Raw genomic sequence first — 26,910 nt, forward strand, 5'->3', positions numbered from 1 at the left:
GGTTTTATACAACGCATTCATAGGTTTGAACGTAGTTCACAATTTAGACTTGTTTACATATTGTCGTTTGGGCTTGTATCATATTTTCCTTCCGGTTTATATTATCTATTCCTCCTATTTTGTTTCTTTTAATTCAAGTATTTATCCTTTTAAAATTGAGGTAAACTATATGGCCTTCCAAATACCGTTTCAGTCCCTAACATCACTGAAGAGACATGCATTGTCGAAATCTGGATCTGGTGTACAAATGTTTTGCATTCATGTTTGTGGTATAACCTCATTGCCGCAAGCTTATGGTTTTCTGTTTAGTATTAAATTTATATTAAGATCCATTTTGTTACATCTTGTGATCATCCTTTTTTATTTGAAATCACTAATGGCAGTCAGCAGGGTTTAAGAACATCAGTTGTTCGACCTGTTTATAGTCAAATACGTTTTGTTAAAATATACTTTTTCACTTTTTTGGTCTTCTGGAAAAATTGTATGTTGTCTGTGCTGTATTTAGACCCTTCTACATGTACAACGAAATTTGTTTTACATGCATTTGGGTCTGGAGCTGGCATGTCAGTTAACTGCTAGTAGTCTGTTGTTATTTATGTATTGTTGTCATTTTATTTATTGTCTTTTGTTACATCTTCTGACATCGGACTCGGACTTCTCTTAAACTGAATTTTATTGTGCGTATTATTTTTCTACATTGGCTAGAGGTATAGGGGAGGGTTGAGATCTCATAAACAGGTTTAACCCCGCTGCAATTTTGCGCTTGTCCCAAGTCAGGAGCTTCTGGCCTTTATTAGTCTTGTGTGATTTTTAAATTTAGTTTCTTGTGTATAATTTGGAGTTTAGTACGACGTCCATTATCACTGTACTAGTATACATGTACATATTTTTAAGGGGCCAACTGAAGGACGCCTACGGGTGCGGGAGTTTCTCGCTACATTGCAGACCCATTGGTGGCCTTAGGCTGTGTCTGCTCTATGGTCGGGTTGTTGTCGCTTTGACACATTCCCCAATTCCTTTCTCAATTTTATCATTCATTTTAGCATCATAGTAGTTACATATCTTGAGATCCATGTAATCAAGTATGTGAGAGAAGTTATATAAACATATTGATAGTCAATGCTTTGTGTCATAATAATCAATGTGCCAAGCCTCAGTAAACATTGTAAATGTTTCTTCCACTGGTAGTATTGATAACAGCGATAATGACGCTGCGTCCAATTTCAACAGGGTTTTATTTACTTATTCTAGCATGTTGTTTGTTTTTGAATGTCATACATGTATATGAAAACATATTTATGTACGATATGTGCAAAAAGAAGGCTCACACAACAAAACACAATTATTTTAAAACAATAGTTACCGCCTTGCTGGTGATTATTAATTTAAGGTTACTCAGTATTGTAATACCTTATTTTTTTCATTTAAATCATTCCTCGACGGAAATTTGATATGAAACATCATGCCGAAGAAAAAAAATAGACGAAGAAATAACAACAGCTCACAAAACTCTGCAGAAAAAGAAAAATGAATAAACTTATCATAAATATCAAGATTGGAATTGTATATGTGTTCTAGACGCGCGTCTTCTTTTACTAAGACTCATCAGTGACGCTCGAATAAAAATGTTGCAAAAAAGCCAAATAAAGTACGAAGTTGTAAAGCATCGAGGACCCATAATTCTAAACTATTTGCCAAATATAGCTAAGGTAAGCTATTCCTAGGGTAGAAAAATTCAACAAAGTTTCCTAAACTAATAAAAACCATACAACAAACAGGGTTTATCCGTAGGCAATCAGGTATCAGACGCATTTACTATTGTCCTACGTTGTGAAAGTCATATATTCAGCTAACGTTATTGTGTTGTAAAATAGAAGCACACAATCGGCTAATTCTTTGCTTTAAAATGCAAATGTGTATGAAGGATAATTTATATAAATAAAGAAATGTAACATGTGTTAGTGATTCGCTGTATAATTTAAAAAAAAAACGTTTTGATTTATGTTATTTGCTTTTTTTTTTTAATTCAATTGTTCTTATCTGTCATATATCAGGGGAAATATATGTAACTCTTAAAGTAAAATGTGTATAAAAGAGGGACAAAAGATACTGTAACGTGTTCGCTAACCGGTGAGAACCTTTCTAACCAACCAAACCAACCATTACACTAGACAGACACAAACAACGAACCAAAAGAATTTTCGGGAAATATGAAGGCTCAAGATAATTACTGCTGCTGCTACTGCATACTGCATATCACACAAATATAGTTTCTAGGTCAGCGCAGTCTCCTTTTTATGTGTGTGTGTGTGTGTGTGAGACGGATTGTATTTTTATATGTAATGTAATAAGGTATCAGATCCGCCCTTACGTTGATGCTCTGAATGCAAACACAAAATCGTTTCAAGTGTATACTAACTTTTATTCACCAGACATAATATAATAAACAACTGGAGCACGGATTAACATAAATAAATCTCTTAAAACAACAATCAACAATTAACAATATTCCGTATGGATTAGACGAACAGATAATAATACTCTAAAACAGCTACACCAAAAATCAACATTCAAGAAACACAGATTCTATCAGCAACTCTCCATATAAATACATGTAAAATACTACACAAATAAATAAGTCACAATTTTCGTAAGCCTCTTTCTATATCATAAAAATATATTAACAGCAGCACTGAATATTTAAAACAAACGGACATGTTTGCCGACTTTACGCACCTTTCCCCTTTTCAAAGTTTAAATGCATCATCAAACTTTATTCTCAAAACTTATAATATTTAGAAAACAAGATAACTATTAAATTTCTGCCTCCGTTAAAAACTGGAACAATTAAATGAACTGCATAAATAATTATATTGCATATATATTGCAACATTCTGGAACTTAAACTGCTGCTTTAGAAAAACTGTACCTTGAAATTTATGAGACACGTAAAAAAAGCTGCTAGCCGGCGGTAGGGACAAGCTGGAACTGACGTAAAATACTATGAATCTTACGCTTGTGTTGTTGTTTCGCGTGAGATAAATTCCAAATTTTGGTGAAATCAATGACCTAATAAGGAAACTTCCTTATAAGGTACATATCTTTGCACTAAACGTCTGAACAAATGACGTCATTACAGCCCTATTACTGTGAAAAGATGCGCAACGTCGGTGCAAAAATAGTTCATCAGAACTTATTACAATAATCAGAATAAAACTCTCTTCTACATAAACCTTACATAAAACATTCTAACATTAATCCCTATTTTGAAAAACATACAAAAATATAACTAAAACATGTCCCGAACAGTCTACAAATTATACGATTTCTATTGTCACTATATTTATAATAATACTCTTGACTTCCTGTAAAAGCGAAAGTGAAAGTAACGTAAAATTAATCAAAAGCTCCCGGTAAGAAAACACACGTTTTCTATCATTCTGGAACATACAATATTAAAACGATTAAACCATGTATAGGTAATAATGAAATAATATACACACATTTACTGCTTTAATAAAATAATACAAAGGACGGTTGGCAGACATATAGACAAAATAATGTAAATTGTATTTACGTTAAAGCATGAAGTCTCCATTATACATAATGTATTTACCAGATTAGCTAAATAATAGTACAACAAAATATAGACCATATCAATAAAAATTAAGCCACTGCTATCTGTCAAAAACGTCACAATACTAAAGGGACAGTCAAACTCATAAATCTAAAACAAACTGACAACGTCATGGCTAAAAATGAAAAAGACAAACAAACAGCAGCACACATGACACAACATAGAAAACTAAAGAATAAACAACACGAACCCCAAATTAGACCTTTGGTTTTCCCGTTTGAATAGTTTTACACTTAGTCTAGTTATTTTGCGGCCCTTTATAGCTTGTTGTTCGGTGTGAGCCAAAGCTCCGTGTTGAAGGCCGTACATTGACCTATAATGGTTTACTTTTATAAATTGTAATTTGGATGGAGAGTTGTCTCATTGGCACTCACGCCACATCTTCCTATATCTATATAAAGGAAAGTAGTAGCAAGTTCACAAGTTACACATTATATTTTTTTTTGTATTTGCATTTTCTAAAAAAAAAGCATTTTATATAACCTATCTTCTCCTATGTAACTCAAAATTTGTTTTCGGAAGGCTTTGTATGGCTAGAGGAAATTCTCTCTGAGACAATGGATCATATCAAACATCATTTTGACCCCTGGTTGCAACTGAAATATATGAGCATTGGTTAAAGCTTATTCTGGAAATATGTTTCGTGTGCACATACTAAGTTGTCAAGTGATTACAATTTTCTACTTGTACTACAAACGCATCAAATGTATGAGGCTTATAAGTTTGCACGGAAGACGCGCGTTCCGTCGAGGTGAATGTCATCAGAGGCACTCATAATGGATATTCCGATTAACACTCTCATAGTTCACCTCATGTACTGATGCATATTCTTATTCAAATTTCAATAATTAATCACATAGGAAATCACGATCTATCGCTTTTATCCTTATCCTGATAAATGTTCCAAATTATATTCCAAATAATCTTGTTCTGAAATTTGACCTTTTTATCAAAATGGTCTGTATGAATACCAGTCATAAAAGTTGGTCCATTATCAGTAATAACTAAGTAGACCTTGACTTTGTCTTGCCCCAAATGTTACACCACATTCCAGTTTGTCTGCAATTGTTTGACATCACGAACTTGAGATAATTAACGAATATAAATATCGCCTCTAGAAATGCAACATTCAATATTCAAACTGCTGCCTAATATAACAGAATGTCTTTTGTTTGTATGAAAATTTGTGTTCTGGCATTTGTAGCCACAGTTGGTAAGTCCTTTTTCTTAATATTTTAATGCTCCTTAAATATTTTGGGGTGTACGAGCGTTTACCGATGTACATTTAGTATAAAGCGCCGAAATGCTTCATTCTAAAAATGTACACAGGGACATCGCTTTTACAACCCTATGAAATTACTAAAAGAAGAAGTCAATACTTACAATTTAATATTTTGCTAGGATGATGAAAACAAGATTGAAAAGATTTTCTTTTATTTACCAGTGCACTTTATTGCATTGCCGAAGCTCGTGTCATGATGAATGTTACATTTCAAAATGAACGTTAGTTTTAGACTGACGACGCAAGAATGCTGTTAGCCAATCAAAATAAAGTATTAGAATGAAGCATACATACAATGCATGTAATGTAATATTGAACTTATTCCTCAAGATTCAATCTGTTATATATAATTAAATGCCTCTTCGTGTAGTTTTGAATTATGGACATAAGGATTAAAGTAAATGTTAGGATAATCATAGCTGTCAAATCCATGCAATCAAATTATCCCTTGCGATAACATTCAAAGCCTGCTAACAATCATATAACCCGATACATACCATGCATTCATTATTTTGATTTAAATAGACAGACAAACTCATCAACTAGAATGTTTAGGTCTGTTCGATTTAATGTTTAACTTGTAAATGAATGTATTTATGTGTACCGGATCAGTTAACGAAAAGATCTTTTTGCTGATTTCGACTTTGATAAACATATAAATGCTGAACACCTGCAATACCCTTCCCCACCAAATACTATAATTAAATGTTGCACGAACATAACCTAAAATATATTGTTGCCTTGCAAACCAATTAAGAATCATCGAAAATTTTGAGCAATTTGTTTATAAAATTGAACCAAAATGATTACGAATAGCGATAGATTATTTCTCGTACTACTGTGATAAGTTTATCAATGTTTGAGGCAACATAAATCATATATCAACCGATAGTTTACTGTGTAAAAGCGTTAGTCACAGCAAAGTTGTTATAAAGCCTTCATATGTATGTATAAATGGCCAACTTTTTTGCACCATACAAAAACAACCGAAAAGAAAGAATAAAAGAACATAGTAACAAAAAAAAAAATACGAACGTTATATTATTTGCGAAATCAAGGTTTTCCTAGCTTTGTTTTTACAATATTCATATTTTTGTGATGAAAAAAGTAACTTTATTATAGATAGCTCGAACAGTTATAGATGCGACGATTTATTGGGATAAAGAACACCATGTGCTTTTAGTCCGATTACCAAATAGTGGAATCCGTTTGAAACAGGTTTTCATCGTGATGCAAATAAACTGAGCGTCGAATAAAATGTAACATGGATTATTTGTCTGTTCCTTAAATGTGACAAGTCTCTTTAATATATCATTTGTTTGTTAATATTAGACAGTTCTCAGCATTTTTATTCTGTATGAAAGGATGAACAAAAACTAATTTTGATTTCAGTATTTTGTGCATGTCCTACTAGTTGGAGTCATTATGGAGACAAGTGTTTCTTTCTAAGCCGTGACAACGAGACATTTGCCGATTCACTGGTGAGTAAAAATTAAATCAGCAGAGGGAGGATAGAAAAATAAGTGTTCTTATTATAATTTTGGTCTTTTACTATGATTTATAATTACTCTTTTTGCATGTTTTATATAAATCGCTGTATGGAGTTTGTCTTATTCCCGATTTTGGATGAGTGTGAATTCCAATGACAGATAATGAGCGGAAGCAGAAGTCGATTACTGTGTAAACACATCTAGGCCCGACTCTTTTAAAGTTACTGAAAACCAATTAATTTTCGCGAGCGATTTAATTTCGCGACCTTTGCGACTAGTTAAATTACGCGAATATAAATCGTCGCGATAATTTATTTGCTAATCTTACTGCATTTAGTGAATTTAAAAATCGCTATAAAAATAAAATTAAATCAACACGAAGTGGACTTAAAAGGGCTGGAACAAAGTATCCGCGAAATGAAGTTGGTTTACAGTATTTGAATCCCTAAGGTTTTTTGTTTATCATTGAATTGTATCTTTCTCATTGGATACATGCGTTTTGAACACCGGTCAATAACTGGTGCATCTCATTTCACATGATATCAATAACTTTGAATAACAAGCTTAAGGGACTACAGTCTTAGAATAAGATCATCGAAATAATATTAGGAGCGGGATACATTTTCTTAATGTAGCATATTTCATCATGGTTATACCTTAGCAGTCGGTTAAGTAGGAATGTACTTTTGTTTGAAATGTGTAAGCATGGAAGAACTTATGCTGTTTTTTAAGGGAGAGAAATGACTGAAAATATGTTAACTTTGTCATTTAAATTAATGGTATCATATTATACCAACATGCTGAATAAATGTTTGTTTTGAAATTTGAAAGTAATATTTCTTTATCTTTTAACAGAAACTGTGTGAAGTAATTGGACGTCAATATGGAAGATCTGCATCATTAGCTACCGTTGATGATGCAAAAACACAACAGTTTCTTGCAAATTTAATGATCAAAATAAGTAAGGATACATAGACGTTAGATTTAACATAAATGATGGAGCGCAACTTTTCTTCTCTATCTTTCATTACCTTAATACAATTTTGCCACTTCGTTTAAGGTGTTATCAAGCTTGGCTGTCTTAATTACTATCGATTTGTTATGTTATCCTATCATGGCAAATAACAAATGAGGAACTTAACATGACGATAAAAAAAAACTGGTTTGAATTACGTTCATATAACAACAATGCATTACAAAACAGAGAGTGATCTAACGTGTTCAAATCTCAAACCCTCATTTGTTTGAATAGTAGGAAGTAGCATACTAAAACAGAAACACATGTTCCGATGAGCCTAGAAAACGATATATTACACTATAATTATCATATCACGTTGCTCAATTGTTGGTATGTATTTGATATAATAGTTTAGACCGTTGGTTATCCCGTATGAATGGTTTTACACTAGTATTTGTTGGGACCCTTCATGCCTTGCTTTTCAGTGTGAGCCAAGGATCCGTGTTAAAAAGACCGCACTTTGGCCTATGATGGTTTACTTTTCCGAAGTGTAACTTGGATGGAGAGTTGTCCAATGGGCACTAATACCATATCTTCTATCATCAAAATACAAAAAAAAAATCGCAGCGTAACTTTAAAAATAAATAATCGATTGATGCAACTAACCTGTTTTGTTTTATACCAGCAACAATTTTGTTTGTTTTATCAGATTCCATTGGAATGTACATAGGATTAAATGACCTTGTAACTGAAGGGGAATTTCACTGGATAGCAAACGGCAAGCAGGCAACATACTTTAACTGGGGACCTACCCAGCCAAACAACAGAGGGGGAAACGAGAACTGTGTAGCTATGAGAGTTGATCCAGTTATAGGCTTCAATTATTCTTGGACAGATGGTCCTTGTACAGTACCAACTACCTACATTTGTGAAATGGTGTAAGTTCTATTTCAAAGAAATCAATTTAAAAGCAATAATTTTAACACTGTGCTTTTCATAAGTTTAATAAAATCAACGGTACCAATTTTGTTGCACCAGATGCGCATTTCGACAATACATGTCTCTTCAGTGATGCTCGTGGCCAAAATATTTGAAATCCAAAGCTTATATAAAACATGAAGAGCTATAATCCAAAATGTCCAAAAAGTATAGCCAAATTCGTGAAAGGAATCAGAGCTTTGCATGAGGGAGATACATTCCTTAATTTATAATAATTTCTAATATTTTGTAACAGCAAATTTTAATAACACAAAAAATCCGTATTTTCATGCCAGTACCGAAGTACTGGCTACTGGGCTGGTGATACCCTCGGGGACTAATAGTCCACCAGCAGAGGCATCGACCCAGTGGTAGTAATAAAATCAACGGTACCAATTTTGTTGCACCAGATGCGCTTTTCGACAATACATGTCTCTTCAGTGATGCTCGTGGCCAAAATATTTGAAATCCAAAGCTTATATAAAACATGAAGAGCTATAATCCAAAATGTCCAAAAAGTATAGCCAAATTCGTGAAAGGAATCAGAGCTTTGCATGAGGGAGATACATTCCTTAATTTATAATAATTTCTAATATTTTGTAACAGCAAATTTTAATAACACAAAAAATCCGTATTTTCATGCCAGTACCGAAGTACTGGCTACTGTAAAGTATGTTGTTTTTCCCCTGTTTGTTTTAATTTAGTTCCAACTATCGAGTAATCAACAAACTTTTGTTTATTTTTAACTTTAAAAAAAATGGCCTCTATTTCCAGATTTTATCTGTTCGAATATTTCGTTCCGAAAACTTTTAGATTTACAACAAATGGCAACTAAGGAATCTCGAAAATTCCACACATTTAAAAAAAGATAACTTTATATATACAAATGATTATTTTTAAAATTTTTCTTTATATATTTTAGAGCAGCAGATATTGGAAACCTACTTGGATAGCCGTAATTGTCAGTTATTTGTTCATATCATTTTACATTACAGTTTATTTATTACATATATACACACCAACTTTGTTGTTGTTTTTATTTGATATTTAGTTTTTATGTTAATTGCTAGATATTGAGAGAGCCTCATTGTTACATTGAATGGCGTAAGAAATGGTTCATTGATTTTTTAATTATGCAACTGACATGATATTTTTTTGGTCTTTAGAAGCATATAAGACTCAAATTTGATCAAAGGATTGCATGCTGATAAGAGATTACAGCATATATCTACCTTCATCAGGCTAATAGAATACCAAAGTTATCAGATTTGTTAAAAACATATTTAACCAACAACACGAGGTGACGTTAAATTCACTCAACTTATTTGGCAATCGATATCTTTTTTATAAACTATATAAAATTGACCAAATCATCAAACGTAACATTGTGCTCTATGATATCGTTTATCTCTATAAACTTTTAGACTGATAACAGGGCTCTCTGACGTCAGAGGGTGGCTGTATTTTATACATGAATCGGTAACATCACTTTTTAACTCACATTTTATTGACTTCAAAGTAAATTCTGGTGATTAGAATATTTGAAAATCTTGTAAATGCAATCAACAAATCATTATGTAAAAAGAAGTAAACTGAAACAAAACGGAAAATATTGCAAGAGTTGCCGTTCTTTTTCCTGTTTTAATCATTTGCGGGTTGTTGTTATTATTGGGTAAAATGAAATGCAGCCTTAACAAACTATGTTTTCTTTCTCGATCAGACACACGAAACTATTCATAAACAGTTAAATCGTGTTATATCATCTTTTTTGTCGAAAAGTGTCATGATTCCCATCAAAACGGTAAGTAAACAAAGATGTATTTTTGTCTGTTGGGTAATAATACAGATTAAAATTAAAATATCCTTCGTAATGAATTTAGCATTTAAAGTGAAAATAGTGCAAATAGATAAAAAAAAATAACTCTAGTGATAATAGTGCTATATTGTCCAGTGGAATATAGTTAATACATATCAGGACCGAAACTAAAACTGTCAATGTGCCATGGGTTTTTTCTAGGTTAGTTCATAAGGTAACAGTCCCTGGTTGACATGTCATCACACCTGCTCTGAAATCTAAACGACGATTGCGTAGCGGATAAGCAGCAATTTAAAGTAAGTTGATCCGTCAGGTAGAAATATCTGATTGACTTATAGAAAAACATAATTAAATATGAATAAAGTGGAATGAAAAGTACATGTATACGTCGATGAGAAGTACCCAACGATTAAAAGAGGGCAATAAAATTAACGGTACCAATTTTCTTGCACCAGATGCACATTTCGACAATACATGTCTCTTCAGTGATGCTCGTGGTCAAAATATTTGAAATCCGAAGCTTATATAAAAACATGCATGCAGACGTCTTTAATAGACACGAAAATATTATGCAATACTAAGTCGGATCTTTTAAAGTGCAGGTATATACTTTTTAACGTCTCAGCATTCGATTTTCTGTAATCATCTTACATTTAAATGAGATAAAAGTTGAAATTAAAAGCGAGCAATTCCTAAGATATGGGGAATTGATTCGTAATTATCGGAACGCCTTACTGCTCTTCTTGCTGAAGATTTCAACGTTCGACAAGATCAGACGGTGTTTTTTTATTTTAGCGGTGACTGCTGAAATGTCTCTAAGGAAAGTTTTCGAAACAGGAAGGATATATATATATATTTGTTTAAGGTGGTACCTAACACTACAGGGAGATAACTCTGTAAAATCAGTTAAACGTTTTAATTACGTTGTGATGTTACGGGAATATTAAACTTCTCAATGATCAAAATAAGTGTTTGTCAAACTGCTATATAACCAGTGTAATTTTCTGATAAAACGGTTGGTTCAATTTTTTTGAAATTTTTATATTTTTGTAAAAGGGTCAAAGTAAATACTTTTTCAAAATTTTAAGAAAATTAAAGGAGCCAAATTGATTTTAGTTAAAGTGTTGGTTACCACCTTAAATATACTTTTTTTCACTTTTTGGTCTTTTGGAAAATGTTGTTTGTGCTGTATTTAGACCCTTCTACGACGAAATTTGTTTTACATGCACACGTATAAAAATTGCGATTTTTATCCAACGCAATCATAGGTTTGAACGTAGTTTTCAATTTAGACTCGTTTAGATTTGTATATATATATATATATATACATTAAATTAATCACATGCATACAGATATGAATCTTCCCTTGCCAACAACATACAGCTGGAAAAAAATGTTGCACCCTCCTATTTTTTCTCACAAACCAAAACATATACCATATGATATTAGTTATGGATACAAAAGTATTTTATTTGGCATTTTAGTTCTCCCTCTAGGTGAATTCAATGTTGTCCTATCAGCATTTCACCTAATTTTTGTAAAACAAGCATATAGAGGGAGCTCTCTATACCTGTACGATTTCCAATCGTTCTGTTTATGTCTTTTTCGTTGCCTTCATTTGAAAAAAAGTATATATTTATCTCGTCCCTGTACCGTTCATTTTTTTTTTATTTTTGCATCCTAAATATTCCTTATATGCAATAAAATGAAGCTGACCCTAGAGAACAGATTTTTCAATCTGCATTCCTGGACATCATGTTTCTTTACTGAGAAACAATGAAATATACTTGCCTTTGGACTTCTAGAAAAGAAGATTTGACAGCGGATACATACAAAAAAAGCAATGATAAACCCTGAGCTAACATAACAAAAGCAGAGAACCTAAGAACACCCTAGATGTTTTGCTCGGTTCACGTTGCTCAGTAGTTAGTGTCAAATAATATTTTAACAACTGTTGTTTGTCCTTGCCTATGTGTTGTTATGTATCTTTATATGTATGGTCATATGTGTTTTATGTTCAAGTTGTGAGAGTTGTGTCCCTTTGTATGATGATGATGCATATTTGTCATATGATGTTATCTCTCTTTGAAACAAACGTGCTATGGAAATAGATGTGTTTTTGTTGCTCTTAAAGAAATATACCTTTAGCGGCATGGGGAGGCAAGTATATTTCCCCATGTACGTAATATGGTGGAGGACTTCAAAACGATCCCTTTAAGTGTATTTTATGTGAGCTGTTCCCAAAGATGAAGAATAAACTTTCTAAAAGTCTAGCCCGCGGGGCTAGCGGCGTCATTATTAAATTTTAAATCTTGGAATTTTCGTTCAGTAGAGTATAGCTGTACCATTGCATTTGACACTGGAACCGATTTTTGAATTTCATATAAATTTTGATGTTTTTAATTTGGATTTAGCCAATATTCAGAACACCAGGAGAGTTTTCGTCAACAAAAGAAAACCGTTACATTCAAGGAACTGTTTTTAAATTAAATTGTACATGCATATTATTATCGAAGGCTTTTCGCAATTATTGTTTATTGTTATCTGAACTTTAATTTTAATTTGGACTGTTGGACGCCGTCGAAATTGCTACACAAACAATTAAACTTTTAACAGCTTTTTGGAGTTTTTGTCTGACATCAAGAAAGACAGCTGTGTATGTGTATGTGTGCATCCCGGCCTATCATCTCACAGTACTTCGAAAATAATTGCTTAGTAATTGGCATTATCTTTAGTAACTTATCATTTTGACCTATATGTGTATTTAGGATTAAGATGGGAAAATGTGTAACAGGTTTGATCTGAACTATTTAGATTCTACTACAAAGACGCCAGACGGTACGTGTCAGATTTATCTCGTCATACACTCCCAAGTTACAACGAAAACACGGATTTTTTTCTAACATTAATACTGCATTCAATTTTGTCATAAGGATTTTATTTTTATGATTTATTTGGTTTGTGTGTATTGTTTATACATCACATTTCTGTTAACAGTTTGCCTGATTGGACAGCGAATAGTAAAAAAATAAAACCAAGGTTGATATTGACATTTCTGGAGCTTTCCATTTGTTTCATCTTTATGTTACTTTGTGAGAGGTTGGACATATTAGAGAGGAAGAATTAGTTGTATTTTCTTTTACTGACATATGTTACTTATGAAGTGTTTCATTGATGTAATATTTAGCATTTGTTAAGGTCTCTGGTGATTATATATCATTTTGTTTTATACTGTAACAGCTAAATTTATGACCATATTCTAGTATTTTCCATTTAGTGGATTGAGTAAATGTATCAAATGCATATTTGTTTTATGTTGAATGAACGTGCATAAGGTCCCAAGGGGGAGATTGAGATGCCAGACGTTCGGATTTCTCTGCATAGTTGGTACTGGTTTGTATGCAAATGGATGCTAGATGTGAGAACTGGTCAGCCACGAGTATTTCAGTTATTATCAATGTATTTACAAAGATTATTTGTAAACAGATTTTATTTAACACGGAAATGATAGCATATTTTCACTATATCTGGATATTGTATATGGAAAAAACACATAGACTATTTGGAAAATTTGGGAAATTTCTTTTTGGGGGGCGGGATGTTATGTATCTTTATATGTATGGTCGTATGTGTTTTATGTTAAAGTTGTGAGAGTTGTGTCCCTTTGTATGATGATGATGCATATTTTTCATGTGATGTAATCTGTCTCTTTGAAATAAACGTGCTACAGAAATAGATGTTTTTGTAAACAAATATAACTTTAGCGGCATGGGGAGGCAAGTACAATGTATACATGTATGTCTCTCATGTACGTAATAGTGTGGTTTTTGTGTGGTTTTTATTGACATTATTTTGTCGGTTTCTCTTCGATTTATGACTTTTTCGAACTGCCTATGATATTTTAAATCTCTTTTGTCTAAACCTGTCGACTCATGTAAATGTAGCAGCTCCTGCCACTACAAATATACAATTCATTCTCATTCAAAACATGCGTATAATCTTAGTGTAGTCGACTCTTGAAATTAACCAAGTAGAATCGCTATTTAGCGTCTTAGTTAGGTAGGAAAATAGGCAATCCTAGTCAATTAGGATTATTTCGAACGCACACGTGGGGTTCGTGTTGTTTATTCTTTGGTTTTCTATGTAAAAAAAAAGATAATGTGTAACTTGTGAACTTGCTACTATTTTCCTTTATATAGATATAGGAAGATGTGGCGTGAGTGCCAATGAGACAACTCTCCATCCAAATTACAATTTATAAAAGTAAACCATTATAGGTCAATGTACGGCCTTCAACACGGAGCTTTGGCTCACACAGAACAACAAGCTATAAAGGGCCGCAAAATAACTAGTGTAAAACTATTCAAACGGGAAAACCAAAGGTCTAATTTGGGGTTCGTGTTGTTTATTCTTTCGTTTTCTATGTTGTGTCATGTGAGCTGTTGTTTGTTTGTCTTTTTCATTTTTAGCCATGGCGTTTTCATTTTGTTTTAGATTTATGAGTTTGATTGTCCCTTTGGTACCTTTCGTCCCCCTTTGTCAAGTGCGGATACGAACGCACAACCTACGTGTTTAAAAACTAGTGATACACTAGATGAACAATTTAGACAATTCGACCACCGAAAACCCCTCAAAAGTTAAAATGTATGACATATCCCTAGCCATTCCTCTCGATTCGACGCTCGATAAGTTTAAAGTACAGTGTGCCGTGGCCTTTTATAGCTTACAGTACGGATTTCGATTTTTCCTCATTTTCAAAATCCGTACAGTTTCCTATATACATGATATAGTTGTAAACACCAACACCATTCGGACTGTGTACGTCAGTTGTCTCATTGGCTTTCTTACTACATTTTCTTTATTCGCATAAAGATTTGAAAGTGTTAAAGAAATGATTACATCATCATCAAACATTTTATGTCATCAGTTCTTTTAAATATAATGTTACTATATGTTATGCAAGTATTTGTTCTTCAATGAAATTGTTCGGGATACGTTTTAATCAATAAACCATGATCATTTTGAGTAAATGAATTCTTTAAGGGATATGCTTTGAAAATTCTTCCTTTCCTTAAAGATATCTTTTCACGAATCTTTATTTAAAATCAATAACATAATTACTTCTTAATTATACCTTAAACCAAGTTTTAATTGCTTCAACGTTATATGTCTAGGCTTTATATTGCTACTAAAAATGCATCACATTTCATCTTTTTAGAAATAAAGATGACTTAACGAGATCTTCAAATTTCAAAATCCGATACAAATTGGGTTTTATATCTGACTGGTATTGATGTTTCTGGGAAAGAATCTTTGGATAAAATATCAGAGGTATTTGTATAGCAATGTGTATGGATAAGATGAGATTTCGCTAAACGCCAATACGGCAGTGACCCAACAACACAAAACAAAACATAAAAGACATATAGAGGTCAATCAATAGTCTTGAACAACAGAAAGCCTTCAAACTTAAGCTTAGTAGCTCTTAGTCCATTAAGCTTGTAAAACTACTATAGGAAGTAACCACGAAACCTAATATCAAAGAAAATTCAGCTATTATCAATCCATGAAAATTGGTACCCACGAAAATTGGTACCCATGAAAATTGGTACCCACGAAAATAAATGAATCCACAGTAATCATACGGACAATAACGAATTCCCAAAAATAACAAAATACAGTAAGATATGACATAAGACAATGAGTGTCAGGAATATCGCATTAAGAGGGAGAGGGAGACTGGTATATATTAGTTCTTTATGTTTCTGAAGTCCTATTTTTCTATTGTATTATTGTGTTTTGTGCACTTTTGAGAATATACTATTGTTTCACTTAAAATCGTTAGTCGGCATTCCAATGGGAACAAACTGTGCCCCTCTTCTTGCCGACTTGTTTCTTTATTATTATGAGGCTGACTTCATGCAGGAACTTCTTAGGAAGAAAGATAAGAAGTTAGCAATATTCTTTAACTCTACTTTCCGCTATATAGATGATGTTCTTTCACTAAATAATTCCCACGAAAATAATTCAAACTTTACGGCAAAAGAGATGATTTCAGCTTTCCAATTGTGAACTTTCCATTTCTAAGTAGCAACATTCCAGCAGCACCTGCATACGGGGTATATATCTCCCAATTGATACGATATTCCCGTGCTTGCATTTCCTATCATGATTTTCTTGATAGAGGGTTGCTGCACATAAGGAAGCTATTAAACCAAGAGTTTCAAATGGTGAAGTTGAAGTCGTCCCTTCGTAAATTTTACGGACGCCATCACGAGTTGGTTGACCGTTATGGAATAACAGTTTCACAAATGATATCGGACATGTCGGATATGTTCCTTACGTCGTAACTACAATCCCCTTCCCTTTCATGAATGTGACCTACCGAATTAGACTATTTACCGGATTTGTAATCACATAAGCAACACGACGGGTGCCACATGTGGAGCAGGATCTGCTTACCCTTCCGGAGCACCTGAGATCACCCCTAGTTTTTTGGTGGGGCTCGTGTTGTTTATTCTTTAGTTTTTTATGTTGTGTCATGTGTACTATTGTTTGTATGTTTGTCTTTTTCATTTTTAGACATGGCGTTTTCAGTTTGTTTTAGATTTATGAGCTTGACTGTCCCTTTGGTGTCTTTCGTCCCTCTTTTACAAACATGACGCATGTTTTCGTCAGTGAGATTGCAACCAGAGAACGCGCTAAATCAACCCAAACTAGAAATAGGTTATCAGATTACTGTTTTGATATATTTACAAACTAAAAGTTAATAAATATCAAATAATTAGAGGATCTGATAGGGTGAAACCTTCATTTCTGTATTTCGTGTCATTTTTCTCAGGTCTTTTTTAGTTTTGCTCAATTTTCTTTAATTAGTTATTTATAATTTTATCATGTTTATTGTTTACTTTTTTCACTTCTTTCTCCTTTTTTCGTTTTTCTATTATTCTTTATTCTGTAAACACAATCCATATCCTCATTTAAGTCACTTCGGTAGAAAAAAAATAGGTGAGATACATGTATGTATGTGGTATTTTCAGAACTGTAGGTGCAAATGACGAAATCGAATAGTATTAGTAGTTAAATAGGAAACAACAGCAGGTGTATTTGTCTATCTGTTATTAAAGTCGTGTTTTCAATACGGAACTATACAGGAGATCATCATGTGTTTCTGATTTCTGTTATAAAACACGGTGATACTGGGGTGAAAATCTTGATCTGTAAGTAAAAGAAAAAGGCATAAAAACCCTAGCCGTATTTGGAACAACTTTTGGGAATGTTGGCTCCTCAACGCTCTTCAACTTTGTACTTGTTTGGCTTAATAACTGTTTTTATCAGAGTGTTACTGATGAGCCTTATGTATACAAAACGCGCGTCTCGCGTTTTAAATTATAAGCCTGGTACCTTTGATAACTATTAACTAGACTTTTGAATCTCTTAAAGTAAGGTTTGCATGAAACCTGGATTTTTTTTATTAGTGATATCATACCAATATGATACATCATTTTGTTCAGGGATGAGTACCCAATCATTTAATGAAAAAAAAATCGAACATCGCTCGTCCCGTTTTTCAGGTGAAAAGCTGAAAATTACGATTTTTGACGATTGTTGGGGAAAATTGTATTTGAATTCTTCTGAAATAATAATGTATGCGAGTGACTATAAAAAAATAAAACTAAATAAAACATGTATAAATAATTGTGGTCCATTCATTAATAAAAAATTTTAATTGAAAATATCATAAAAAATCCTAAAACCAAGATTTTCTAACTTTTGGGTTAAAAACAAAACCGTTGCCATGGCAACAAAAAGCCAAAAATATTCCTTTTCCGGGTCCACCATTTTTGCAAAAAACTGGGAACCTAAGAAAATAACTATTTGCATTATAATTAGCTAATAAAATTGGCATGTCCCCGAACTCGGTTTTACGGAAATGGCCGTTATATGTGTTCATCTTGTCATTTCTGTAAAACACAAAGAAGAAAGTCATCTTTAATAGAATCATTTTGTCTTGTAACACTTTGGGATTGACCATAATCAATGAGAAAAAACAGTGATTTACTGGCAGCAGTCCTTTTGCGCCAATTACTGTTTTTCAGGTGTATCATTTGCGCCAAATTTAGTTTTCCAAATGTATCAATTGCGCCAATATTCGGAACCCATTTGCGCCAATTTACCTGTACACATATCTATCATAAATATCAGTGATTAATGTATATTTATTCTTATTTTTGGCTTAAAAAGTATCATAAGTTCAGAGATAGTTCACCATGAAGATGAGCATCTGGAGAGAAATGACTTGAAATGCATTAGACATTCAATGTAAAGAGAGAGAATAAAACGTATTGCTTTGCTGAATATTTGATAAAGATATACCAATAGAGAGGGAAAAAATGCTGTTGCTGATTAAGTTTGAGCCACATATAATGATGACACAGTGCTTTGTTCCCACCATGCATATGGGCTTTATTATTGTTAGGAAATATTATGAACTGTTTTATGCATTTCAACCTTCAATATTTGTGTTTTTTGACGATAAAGTGAAGTTACAAGCTACTACATACATTAAATTGGGAAGTACCCCTGCAGCAGCAGTAAAAAGATATTCAGAAAAGGAATTATTTGCCGTGTAAACTGCCGGTTCCAAGTCCGAATAGAGGAGTATGGAAGTCATTTTTCTGCTAATTGGCGTATTCGTATGTTTTATTTTTGGCGCAAATAATTTAGGGATGACATCAAAAGATCAATGGATAAAAAACTTAATTCAAATATTCTGGGGATGGGGGGTGGATAAAAAATGCTGCAAGTTTTGTTAATTTGACATCGATTTTACATACATCCATATCGGTTAATCAATTTTCCCAAATTAAGTTAAGACGGTGGAGAAGGGTCAGTGAACAAACTATGTGAATTAAGTTTCTTTTTATCCTACATTAAACTTTTGATGTCGTCCCTTAACTTTTATGTCCACAACTATCAGTCGGGAAGGGGGGGGGGGTGTTTAAATTTGGACATACTTGGAAAACACTTATATTCTTTCAGTGCTTCAAATTATAATATTCTAAATCTTAGGAAAGCATTTAAATTGCTATTAAAAGTAATGAAAATTGTTTCATTGCCCCATGTTTGGTAAATTGTTTGTATGCAGCAATTGAATGAAAAGACATCAGTTTTGGAATGGGAAAGCCTTGCAGGAGAAAGATAGATTACTGGTATGATTTGTCAAATTGTTACACATGATGTTCAGATTTGGGGTCTTTGACCAAACAAACAAACTACATGCTCCTAAACATGACGAAAGACGAAACAGACGATGGCCTCGGAATACAAATGACCAGACGTATATGTATTCTTGATATTTAGAATAAGAAATGCAGTTATGTAGACCTGTAATATGAAAATCTTCCACATTTCAATCAATTAAAATCAGTTCAATGAAGTTCACAGGTGTAACGGCACTGTAGATGGGGAATCCCCATCGTCAATTTGCGATTTGATGTTCGCAAATGCAGTTTTACTGTCCACGCGAAGGGGAGACAGTAAAACGGAAATTTGCGACCGTCAAATAAAAATTGATTGTGGCTACTCTTCAACCACAGTTATTTAATTCCGAATATAATGCATTACAAAAAGAAATAATACGTTAGAGCTTGGAATAAATGGGAAATGTGTCCATGGGACACTAATGATGCCCCCTCTTACATAAACATGAAACATTATAAAGCATTACGTAACATTTGGTAAAAGCAAACTAAAGTTGGAAAAAAGAAACGAAAAATTCAGAAAACGACCTCATAAAAATACTCCGAGAGTCGTCACTACTTTATTATGATCTCTTATATACGGAGAAAGACTATAAACTAACAATTTCCCCGATTTTATAGTGAGTCCGTGCATGCGTAGAGACACATATTACCATCCTTGTTTTTAAATAATTTGATTCAAAGTTGACTGATATGCATAGAAGTTTGTTTGATTAGAGGTTATAAAATGTCCAGTGGAAAATACTTCAGGCATGTTCAGGACGACACAATACAATAGTTGTGTCTTAATACATCCATAAAAATTACTATTAGAACACTCCGTCAGTTGTAAATTAGTGATTGATAAAATAAAATATATTACGAAGATGTAAACATGGTAAACGTGTGGGTTGTGTGCGTATTTGCGTACAAACCTTGCAAACTATACATTTGAAAAGACCAAGTTCAACATTCTGTCATTCGTAAAGATTATGCAATAAAAATATCTGAGAATAAATATATGCATCCTCTATAAGTAAAACAAATGGCGCATTATGTAAATTTTTAAACTAAATTGACTAAAAATGTCACAAACATGTGCTGTTTTTCATTCAATCCTGCGTTTCTATAATTTGTATTTATACTGTATAAAAAATCAGAAACGGCGTGCATCAGACTTACAAATTCAATAAAAAAGACAGCTTAACAGTCAGTGAAAAAGTTACCAGGGTTCTTGAAGCAGAATAAACAATACTTCTATCTTGTGAAAGGACGAGACGGGGACAAGCCATAAAAACACAAGATATTGATTTCTATCGAAATGAGCTTCCCATACATTAGGTTTTTTTCGGTTTTAAGGCTAGAGACAAGGGAAAGGGGACGGGAGAATGGAGAAAGGTATCCCCAGTCCAACCCTCATAAATCTAGAACTGTAAAAGTGACGACATCGAAATTCAAATCTATTCTGTGTTTTTGTGGCAAAAAGCATTGTGCATAAGTTTTATATCAGTTGGTTGAGGAAAACTAAAGTTAGAGAATGGAAACCAATTTTGTAAAAACGGACGTACATTATGATACGTACATTCGATTCGACGTACAAACAGACAAGGATATAACTCAATGCCCCCTTTGCTACGGCGGGGGCATACAAATGTACATTTATGAAATAAAATAAAACTCCGCGAAACTTCATGCATGGTTTTTGCACAAAGAAGTTATGGCTAAACGTGACTTCATATCAATGAAAACTAACAAACTGAAGGTCAAAACGTTATTTGTACGTGTTAAATTTTGATAAAATTACATCAAAACGGCGATTTTTAGGTAGGTGTTGTTTTATTTTCGATACTATTGTAGTTATCGAACATTGGTTAATCAAAGCAATTCAAAATGACAGGTCTCTCCTTTTTTCAATTATTGGAATTCGATTTCTCTCCCTGTGTATGCAAACCTTATCTTAATATCCATAGAATTAACATCAAAACTAAATATCAAACAAAACACAACATAATTATTTGTGTGTATATATGTAATAAATAAACTAACATGTAAAATGTAAAACAATTTCTGACAATTACGGCTATCCAAGAAGGTTTCCAATATCTGCTGCCCTAAAATAAATAAATAAATATTTGAAAAATCAGTTGTGTATATAAGAAAATGTGCTTTTCAAATGTGTGGGATTATTCGTGATAGAAGTAGCTTAACAATGAGGCGTTTGGAAGAAGTAAGATGCTTGTAATTCATTAGTTGCCTTTTGTTGTTTTTATATTGTATTCATTTTTGTTTACGACGTCGTCAGTTTTCACGTTTGAAATGTTTCCCATTTGCAATTTTAGCGATTTTTATTCCTAGGTACACTGTAGTGGTTTTGTTCTATATTGGAGGCCTAACGGTGGCCTTTAGATGCAAATTGGTAACGTTTCTTATTAAGAATTACTGTCATCGGCAAACACATTCTGCTGAATATTATATAAATAGTCATATTTTTCAACGTATTACTGAAGCGTTTATATGTGTCTCCTCCAAATATCGAACTACCGATCTATATATTATTTATGTACATACAAATACATTCTGATCAAAATATCAGGAGGGATACAAAAGGTATAGTTATAGAAATTGAAGACATTTTTTTTTAACTTTGAAAACAACAAATATGTGTTTGATATATATTTGAAACGAAAGAAAAAAATGGTACTGCGTTTAAATATATTTCTCTGGAAGAGTACCTACACCATTTCACAAATATATGTGGTTGGAACTGTACAAGAACCATCTGTCCAAGAATAATTAAAGCCGATAACTGGATCAACTCTCATAGCTACACAGTTCTCATTTCCCCCTCTGTTGTTTGGCTGGGTAGGTCCCCAGTTAAAGTATGTTGCTTGCTTGCCGTTTGCTATCCAGTGAAATGTTCCTTCAGTTACCAGGTCATTTAATCCTATGTACATTCCAATGGAATCTAACAAACGATAAAAATATCACCTCATAATCGTTTATTGCTGCTTAAATATAAAACATGCTAAATTCTATCTTTCAAGTAAACATTTTCAAAGTTGCGTTGTAAAGTTATTTTTGTGATTTTAATGCCAACAAATGAACGGTATGATATAAATATAATTGTTAATCGGAATATATGTTATCGTAACAGTATATGACTTCCTACAATCTTTTTTTGTATGAGCGTTAATTAAATTAAACAAAAACCCGAAAATCTTTTATGCATACGATACCCTAATACTTAAAACATTTACTCACATAAAATCTATGACGCAAAAAAATATATAACCACGCTTAATATTACATTTAACATGTCGCTAAGTGCACATTTTTTTGTTTAGGTTAAAATAGAGGAGATTAGTTATGCTTTATCATTTATGAACAATCAAGGGTCTGCTCATTCTTACTTATTTTGATCATTAAGTCTGTAAGAAACTGTTGTGTTTTCGCATCATCAACTGTAGCTAATGATGCCGATCTTCCATATTGGCGTCCAATCACTTCACATAATGTCTGAGAAAAGATAGAAAAATAATACTTTCAAATTCACACAAAAAAAGTATTAAATTGTCATGTTGGTATTATACGATAAATCAGGATGAAATAATTGAATATTTTCTTTTATATTCCTCCCTCGAAAAACTTCATTTAAGATCTACCATGAGACAAACGATTCTTATATTACCAAGTACTCGTGTATAACAATAATAAAATATGATACTAGTATATAGTGTCGATCTATTTCCCACTTCTTATATTATGTCGTTTTTCTTATTCTAAGTTTGCATTCCCTTAAGATTGTTATCTATTTATTCTAAATTATTGATTTGATATACATTATGCATATGAAAAAAAAGAAGATGAGTTGTAATTGCCAATGAGACAACTCTCCAAGAGACCACATAGAGACACAGATATTAACAACTATAGGTCACCGTACGGCAAAGCCCATACCGCATAGTTCGCTATAAAAGGCCCCGAAATGACAAATGTAAATCAATTCAATCGAGAAAACTAACGGCCTAATTTATGTACAAAAATCAACCAAAAACAAATATGTAACACATCAACAAATAACAGCCACTGAATTACAGGCTCCTGACTTGGGACAGGCACATACATACAGAATATGGCGAGAATGAACATGTTGGAGGGATCACAACCTTCCCCTAACCCTGGACAGTGGTGTAACAGTACAACGTAAAACGAACTATAAAGTTGTTAAAGGCTTTACTCATCAGATTGATACAAATAGAAATACTTCACAGATTGGACGTGGTAGGGTACTTGTATATCCCAACAACAAAAAGTCACAGATCTGAGAGTACTCGCAGTTACTGACAGCTAGTTCAAAGCCACTATCATTTCTTTAATTTGATGTCAAATGATAGGCGACCATAGCTGAATACTCAGATCTCAAAAATATGTATGGATATGTAGACAAAACTTGATGTGTCTAATACTTCATCCGTAATAAGAATCCACAATCATTCCAGTTTAGAATTTGACCCATCAATATAGCGTGTTTTAAATGTATCATGTGATTTCAAATGAGGAAACAGTAGTTTACCTATTATGTCTGTTTGTAACGACGTCTGCGATATTTACATCATCAGTCATTGGAGAAAAGGAAATATTCAATACGGTGTGCAATACATGGGAGTTAATATATATCATAGTAGGACAATCCAAATCATTATTTAATTAATCAACATTTAATTTCGAAACCCTCCCGTGGCTCTTTTCAGTTTTACTCACCAGTGAATTTGCAAATGTCTCGTTGTCACGGCTTAGAAAGAAACACTTGTCTTCATAATGACTCCAATCATTAGGACATGCACAAAATACTGAAACAAATATTATAATGTAGTAGTAGTCAGTTTTTTACCCCATTTTATCAAAATAAACAAAGCATCATCGTTGATGTATAAAATGTTTGCAACATTAAACTTGACCTTTTTGGTTGGAAGGGGTTGTAGCTCATGTGTTCAGCGTACTTATTTATTTTCAATAAAACGAATATCAACTTTTAAAGTAAAACAAAGGCGACATCAGCAAAAACAAATCCAAAAACTGATCCGGTATACAAAACAATTTCATTCTGTTACACGTTAAATGATGATTAATATGTATTTTTAATATAAAAAAATTAATTAAACAGACCCAGAATATCTACATGATCTACTACAAGTGTTTTTCTGTCAATTTATCTAAGCTCTGTCTGTATCTGGTTATGTCACTGTTGGAAGTCTATGAGTTTCATCGCAATAGATAATTTAATGATATTAGTGAAACACGCACGAAATGCTGCTACATTTTAACACGTTATACTATATACATTATTAGTTGTTGCATTTGTTTTTCTCTTAATTTGGATAGAAGTTTTTCTTTGTAATAAATCAAATATGATATTTTGTAAAAAGTTAATATTGGTGAGCATAGATTTTAATGTTGCTTTCAGTCTAACTTAAACCAAACTATAATATGTATAATTGCCCCGTAATTTGAATTATACGAATAAGCATTTAACTATAAAAAACAGATTTATCTCGACGAATCAGTTCCTGAAATGATTTTTCAAAAAGTGACTTAACAACTGTGGCAACAAATGCCAGAACACAAATATTTATCCAAACAAGAGACATTTTGATATATGAAGCAGGAGTTTAGATAGTGTATGTTGCATTTCAGGATACGATATTTATATTCGTTAAATATCTCGTGTTGATAAGTTCGTGATGTCAAAGAAACTGCAGAACGATTGAAATGTAGGTGACAAATGTTGGTTTTTCCTGGGGGGTTTTTTAAATATAAAATTGTAATTATAGTCCAAAACGTCTAAAAACACAAAAACAATAGCATGAGCATATTGAAACAGTTTATATAAAATCAAGACGCCGCATGGAGACAAAAAAACCTTATATATATAATTTTATATATTTATAATGACAGTAAATGCTTGTTGCCATCGTAATTAATGTGCCAAACCTCAGTCATAAATATAAACGTTTATTTCACTGGTATTATTGATAACAGCAATAATGACGCTGCTTCAAAATTTCAACTTGATTTTATGCACTCATCATGTTGTCGTTTTCTTTAATGAATACATAGTTATGTACTGTATGTGTAAGAGACAGAAGAAGGCTAATAAAATTAATTAATCTCTGGTGTTTATTAAGTAAAGGTTATTCAGTATTTTAATACTTTATTTTTTAATAAATTTAAATCATTCCTCGACAAAAAAAATAACACGTCATTCCAAAAAGAAAAATAGACAAGAAATAACAACAGCTCACAAAACTCTGCAAAAAAAACAAAAGATAAATAAACTCATCATTGATACCAGGATTGGAAATTTATATTTGCGCCAGACATGCGTTTCGTCTACAAAAGACTCACCAGTGACGCTCAAATCAAAAAATGTTGAAAAACAATACAGCTAAGCTAATATATTTCTGGGGTAGAAAAACCTTAGTATTTCAAAAATTCAAAGTTTCATAAAGCAATACAAACCCTACAACTAACCGGGTGTATCAGTATGTGATCAGGAAGAAGACACATTTACTATTGTCCTATGTCGTGAAAGTAATATATCAAGCTTACAATACTGTTATCAATGTCTTTTTGCTCTTCATTGTAAAATATTTGTTTGTTTTTATTTTTATTAAGATACTTGTGGTTCTTCCCGTCATCCCGTCATTATTATTTTTGATATTCTTGTATTCGTGTCTTTCATTTTGATAATGTGCTTTGTCTGTATGCCTTCTGGTGTTACTTCTATACAGCGTGTCTCTTTTCTTATACATCGCGTCATTGTGTTATTGTACTATAAACAAGATATTAAATAAAACTGGAAATCAACATCAAGTTTAGAAGTCCTGCATTACTTCTTACTGCTTTATTTTATAATTTTAGTTCAATTATTTGTTTACTTTGATGTTACTATCATTTTTTCTTCTTCTTGGTTGATTTTTTCATATTCAACCTATTCATTATGACTTAAAGACATATTGTGCATTATAGCTTACCTTAAGAAATAAATTGAAAACATTTGATAGTATGACTAAACCTTTTCATGTTATATAAACATGAAAACTTAAAAACTAAGCTTAATCCATGGAAGGCAACTAACGTTAATTCAGTCCATGCTTGCATTTTCTACATAAGAAAATGCCTGTACCGAGTCAGGAAAGAGACAATTGTAATTATCCAATCGTTTGATGTGTTTTAGCTTTTTATTCTGCCATTTAATTAGAGACTTTCCGTTTTAAATTTTCCTCCCACTTCAGTACCTATGTGATTTTACTTTTCACAATATGTGTTGTAAAATAGCAGCACAAGTCGGCTACTTCTTTGCACAAAATTGCAAATTTGTATGTAAGGTGATTTATATCAATAAAGAAATGTAACACGTGATTTATTGTTACAGTATATATTTTTTTTTAAAGATTGCTAAATGAAAATTGTTGTTTTTTTATTAAATTGTTCTACTCACATCAGG

At 32.5% G+C, this 26,910-nt stretch overlaps 2 protein-coding genes across 2 annotated transcripts; one reads left to right on the top strand and one right to left on the bottom strand.

Moving 5' to 3' along the window:
• The first annotated feature begins 4,722 nt into the window (after positions 1-4,722).
• On the top strand, positions 4,723-9,367 carry LOC139488908 (perlucin-like protein). The gene is made up of 5 exons (XM_071274875.1): positions 4,723-4,850; positions 6,312-6,400; positions 7,265-7,370; positions 8,077-8,305; positions 9,268-9,367. Exons 1-5 carry the CDS (start codon positions 4,799-4,801, stop codon positions 9,296-9,298), a joined length of 507 nt encoding a protein of 168 aa, XP_071130976.1. The 5' UTR covers positions 4,723-4,798; the 3' UTR covers positions 9,299-9,367.
• Positions 9,368-21,414: 12,047 nt separating this feature from the next.
• LOC139490134 (perlucin-like protein) lies at positions 21,415-26,215 on the bottom strand. The gene is made up of 5 exons (XM_071276985.1): positions 26,083-26,215; positions 24,165-24,253; positions 22,814-22,919; positions 22,140-22,368; positions 21,415-21,514 (listed from the first exon to the last, which is right to left on the bottom strand). The coding sequence occupies exons 1-5, from the start codon at positions 26,213-26,215 to the stop codon at positions 21,484-21,486; spliced, it is 588 nt and encodes a 195-aa protein (XP_071133086.1). The 3' UTR covers positions 21,415-21,483.
• Between the last annotated feature and the right edge of the window lie 695 nt (positions 26,216-26,910).

This window comes from Mytilus edulis, chromosome 9, assembly GCF_963676685.1.
Source record: "Mytilus edulis chromosome 9, xbMytEdul2.2, whole genome shotgun sequence".
Classification (NCBI taxonomy): Eukaryota; Metazoa; Mollusca; class Bivalvia; order Mytilida; family Mytilidae; genus Mytilus; species Mytilus edulis.

Coding starts and splice junctions, on each gene's coding strand:
- LOC139488908 (XM_071274875.1), top strand. CDS start 4,799: ATGTCTTTTGTTTGTATGAAAATTTGTGTTCTGGCATTTGTAGCCACA. Junction 7,371..8,076: donor AAATTTAATGATCAAAATAA/GTAAGGATACAT, acceptor TTGTTTTATCAG/ATTCCATTGGAATGTACATA. Junction 8,306..9,267: donor ACCTACATTTGTGAAATGGT/GTAAGTTCTATT, acceptor TATATATTTTAG/AGCAGCAGATATTGGAAACC.
- LOC139490134 (XM_071276985.1), bottom strand. CDS start 26,215: ATGTATAAGAAAAGAGACACGCTGTATAGAAGTAACACCAGAAGGCAT. Junction 22,920..24,164: donor AGACATTTGCAAATTCACTG/GTGAGTAAAACT, acceptor ATCTTTTCTCAG/ACATTATGTGAAGTGATTGG. Junction 22,369..22,813: donor AGACTTAATGATCAAAATAA/GTAAGAATGAGC, acceptor ATCGTTTGTTAG/ATTCCATTGGAATGTACATA.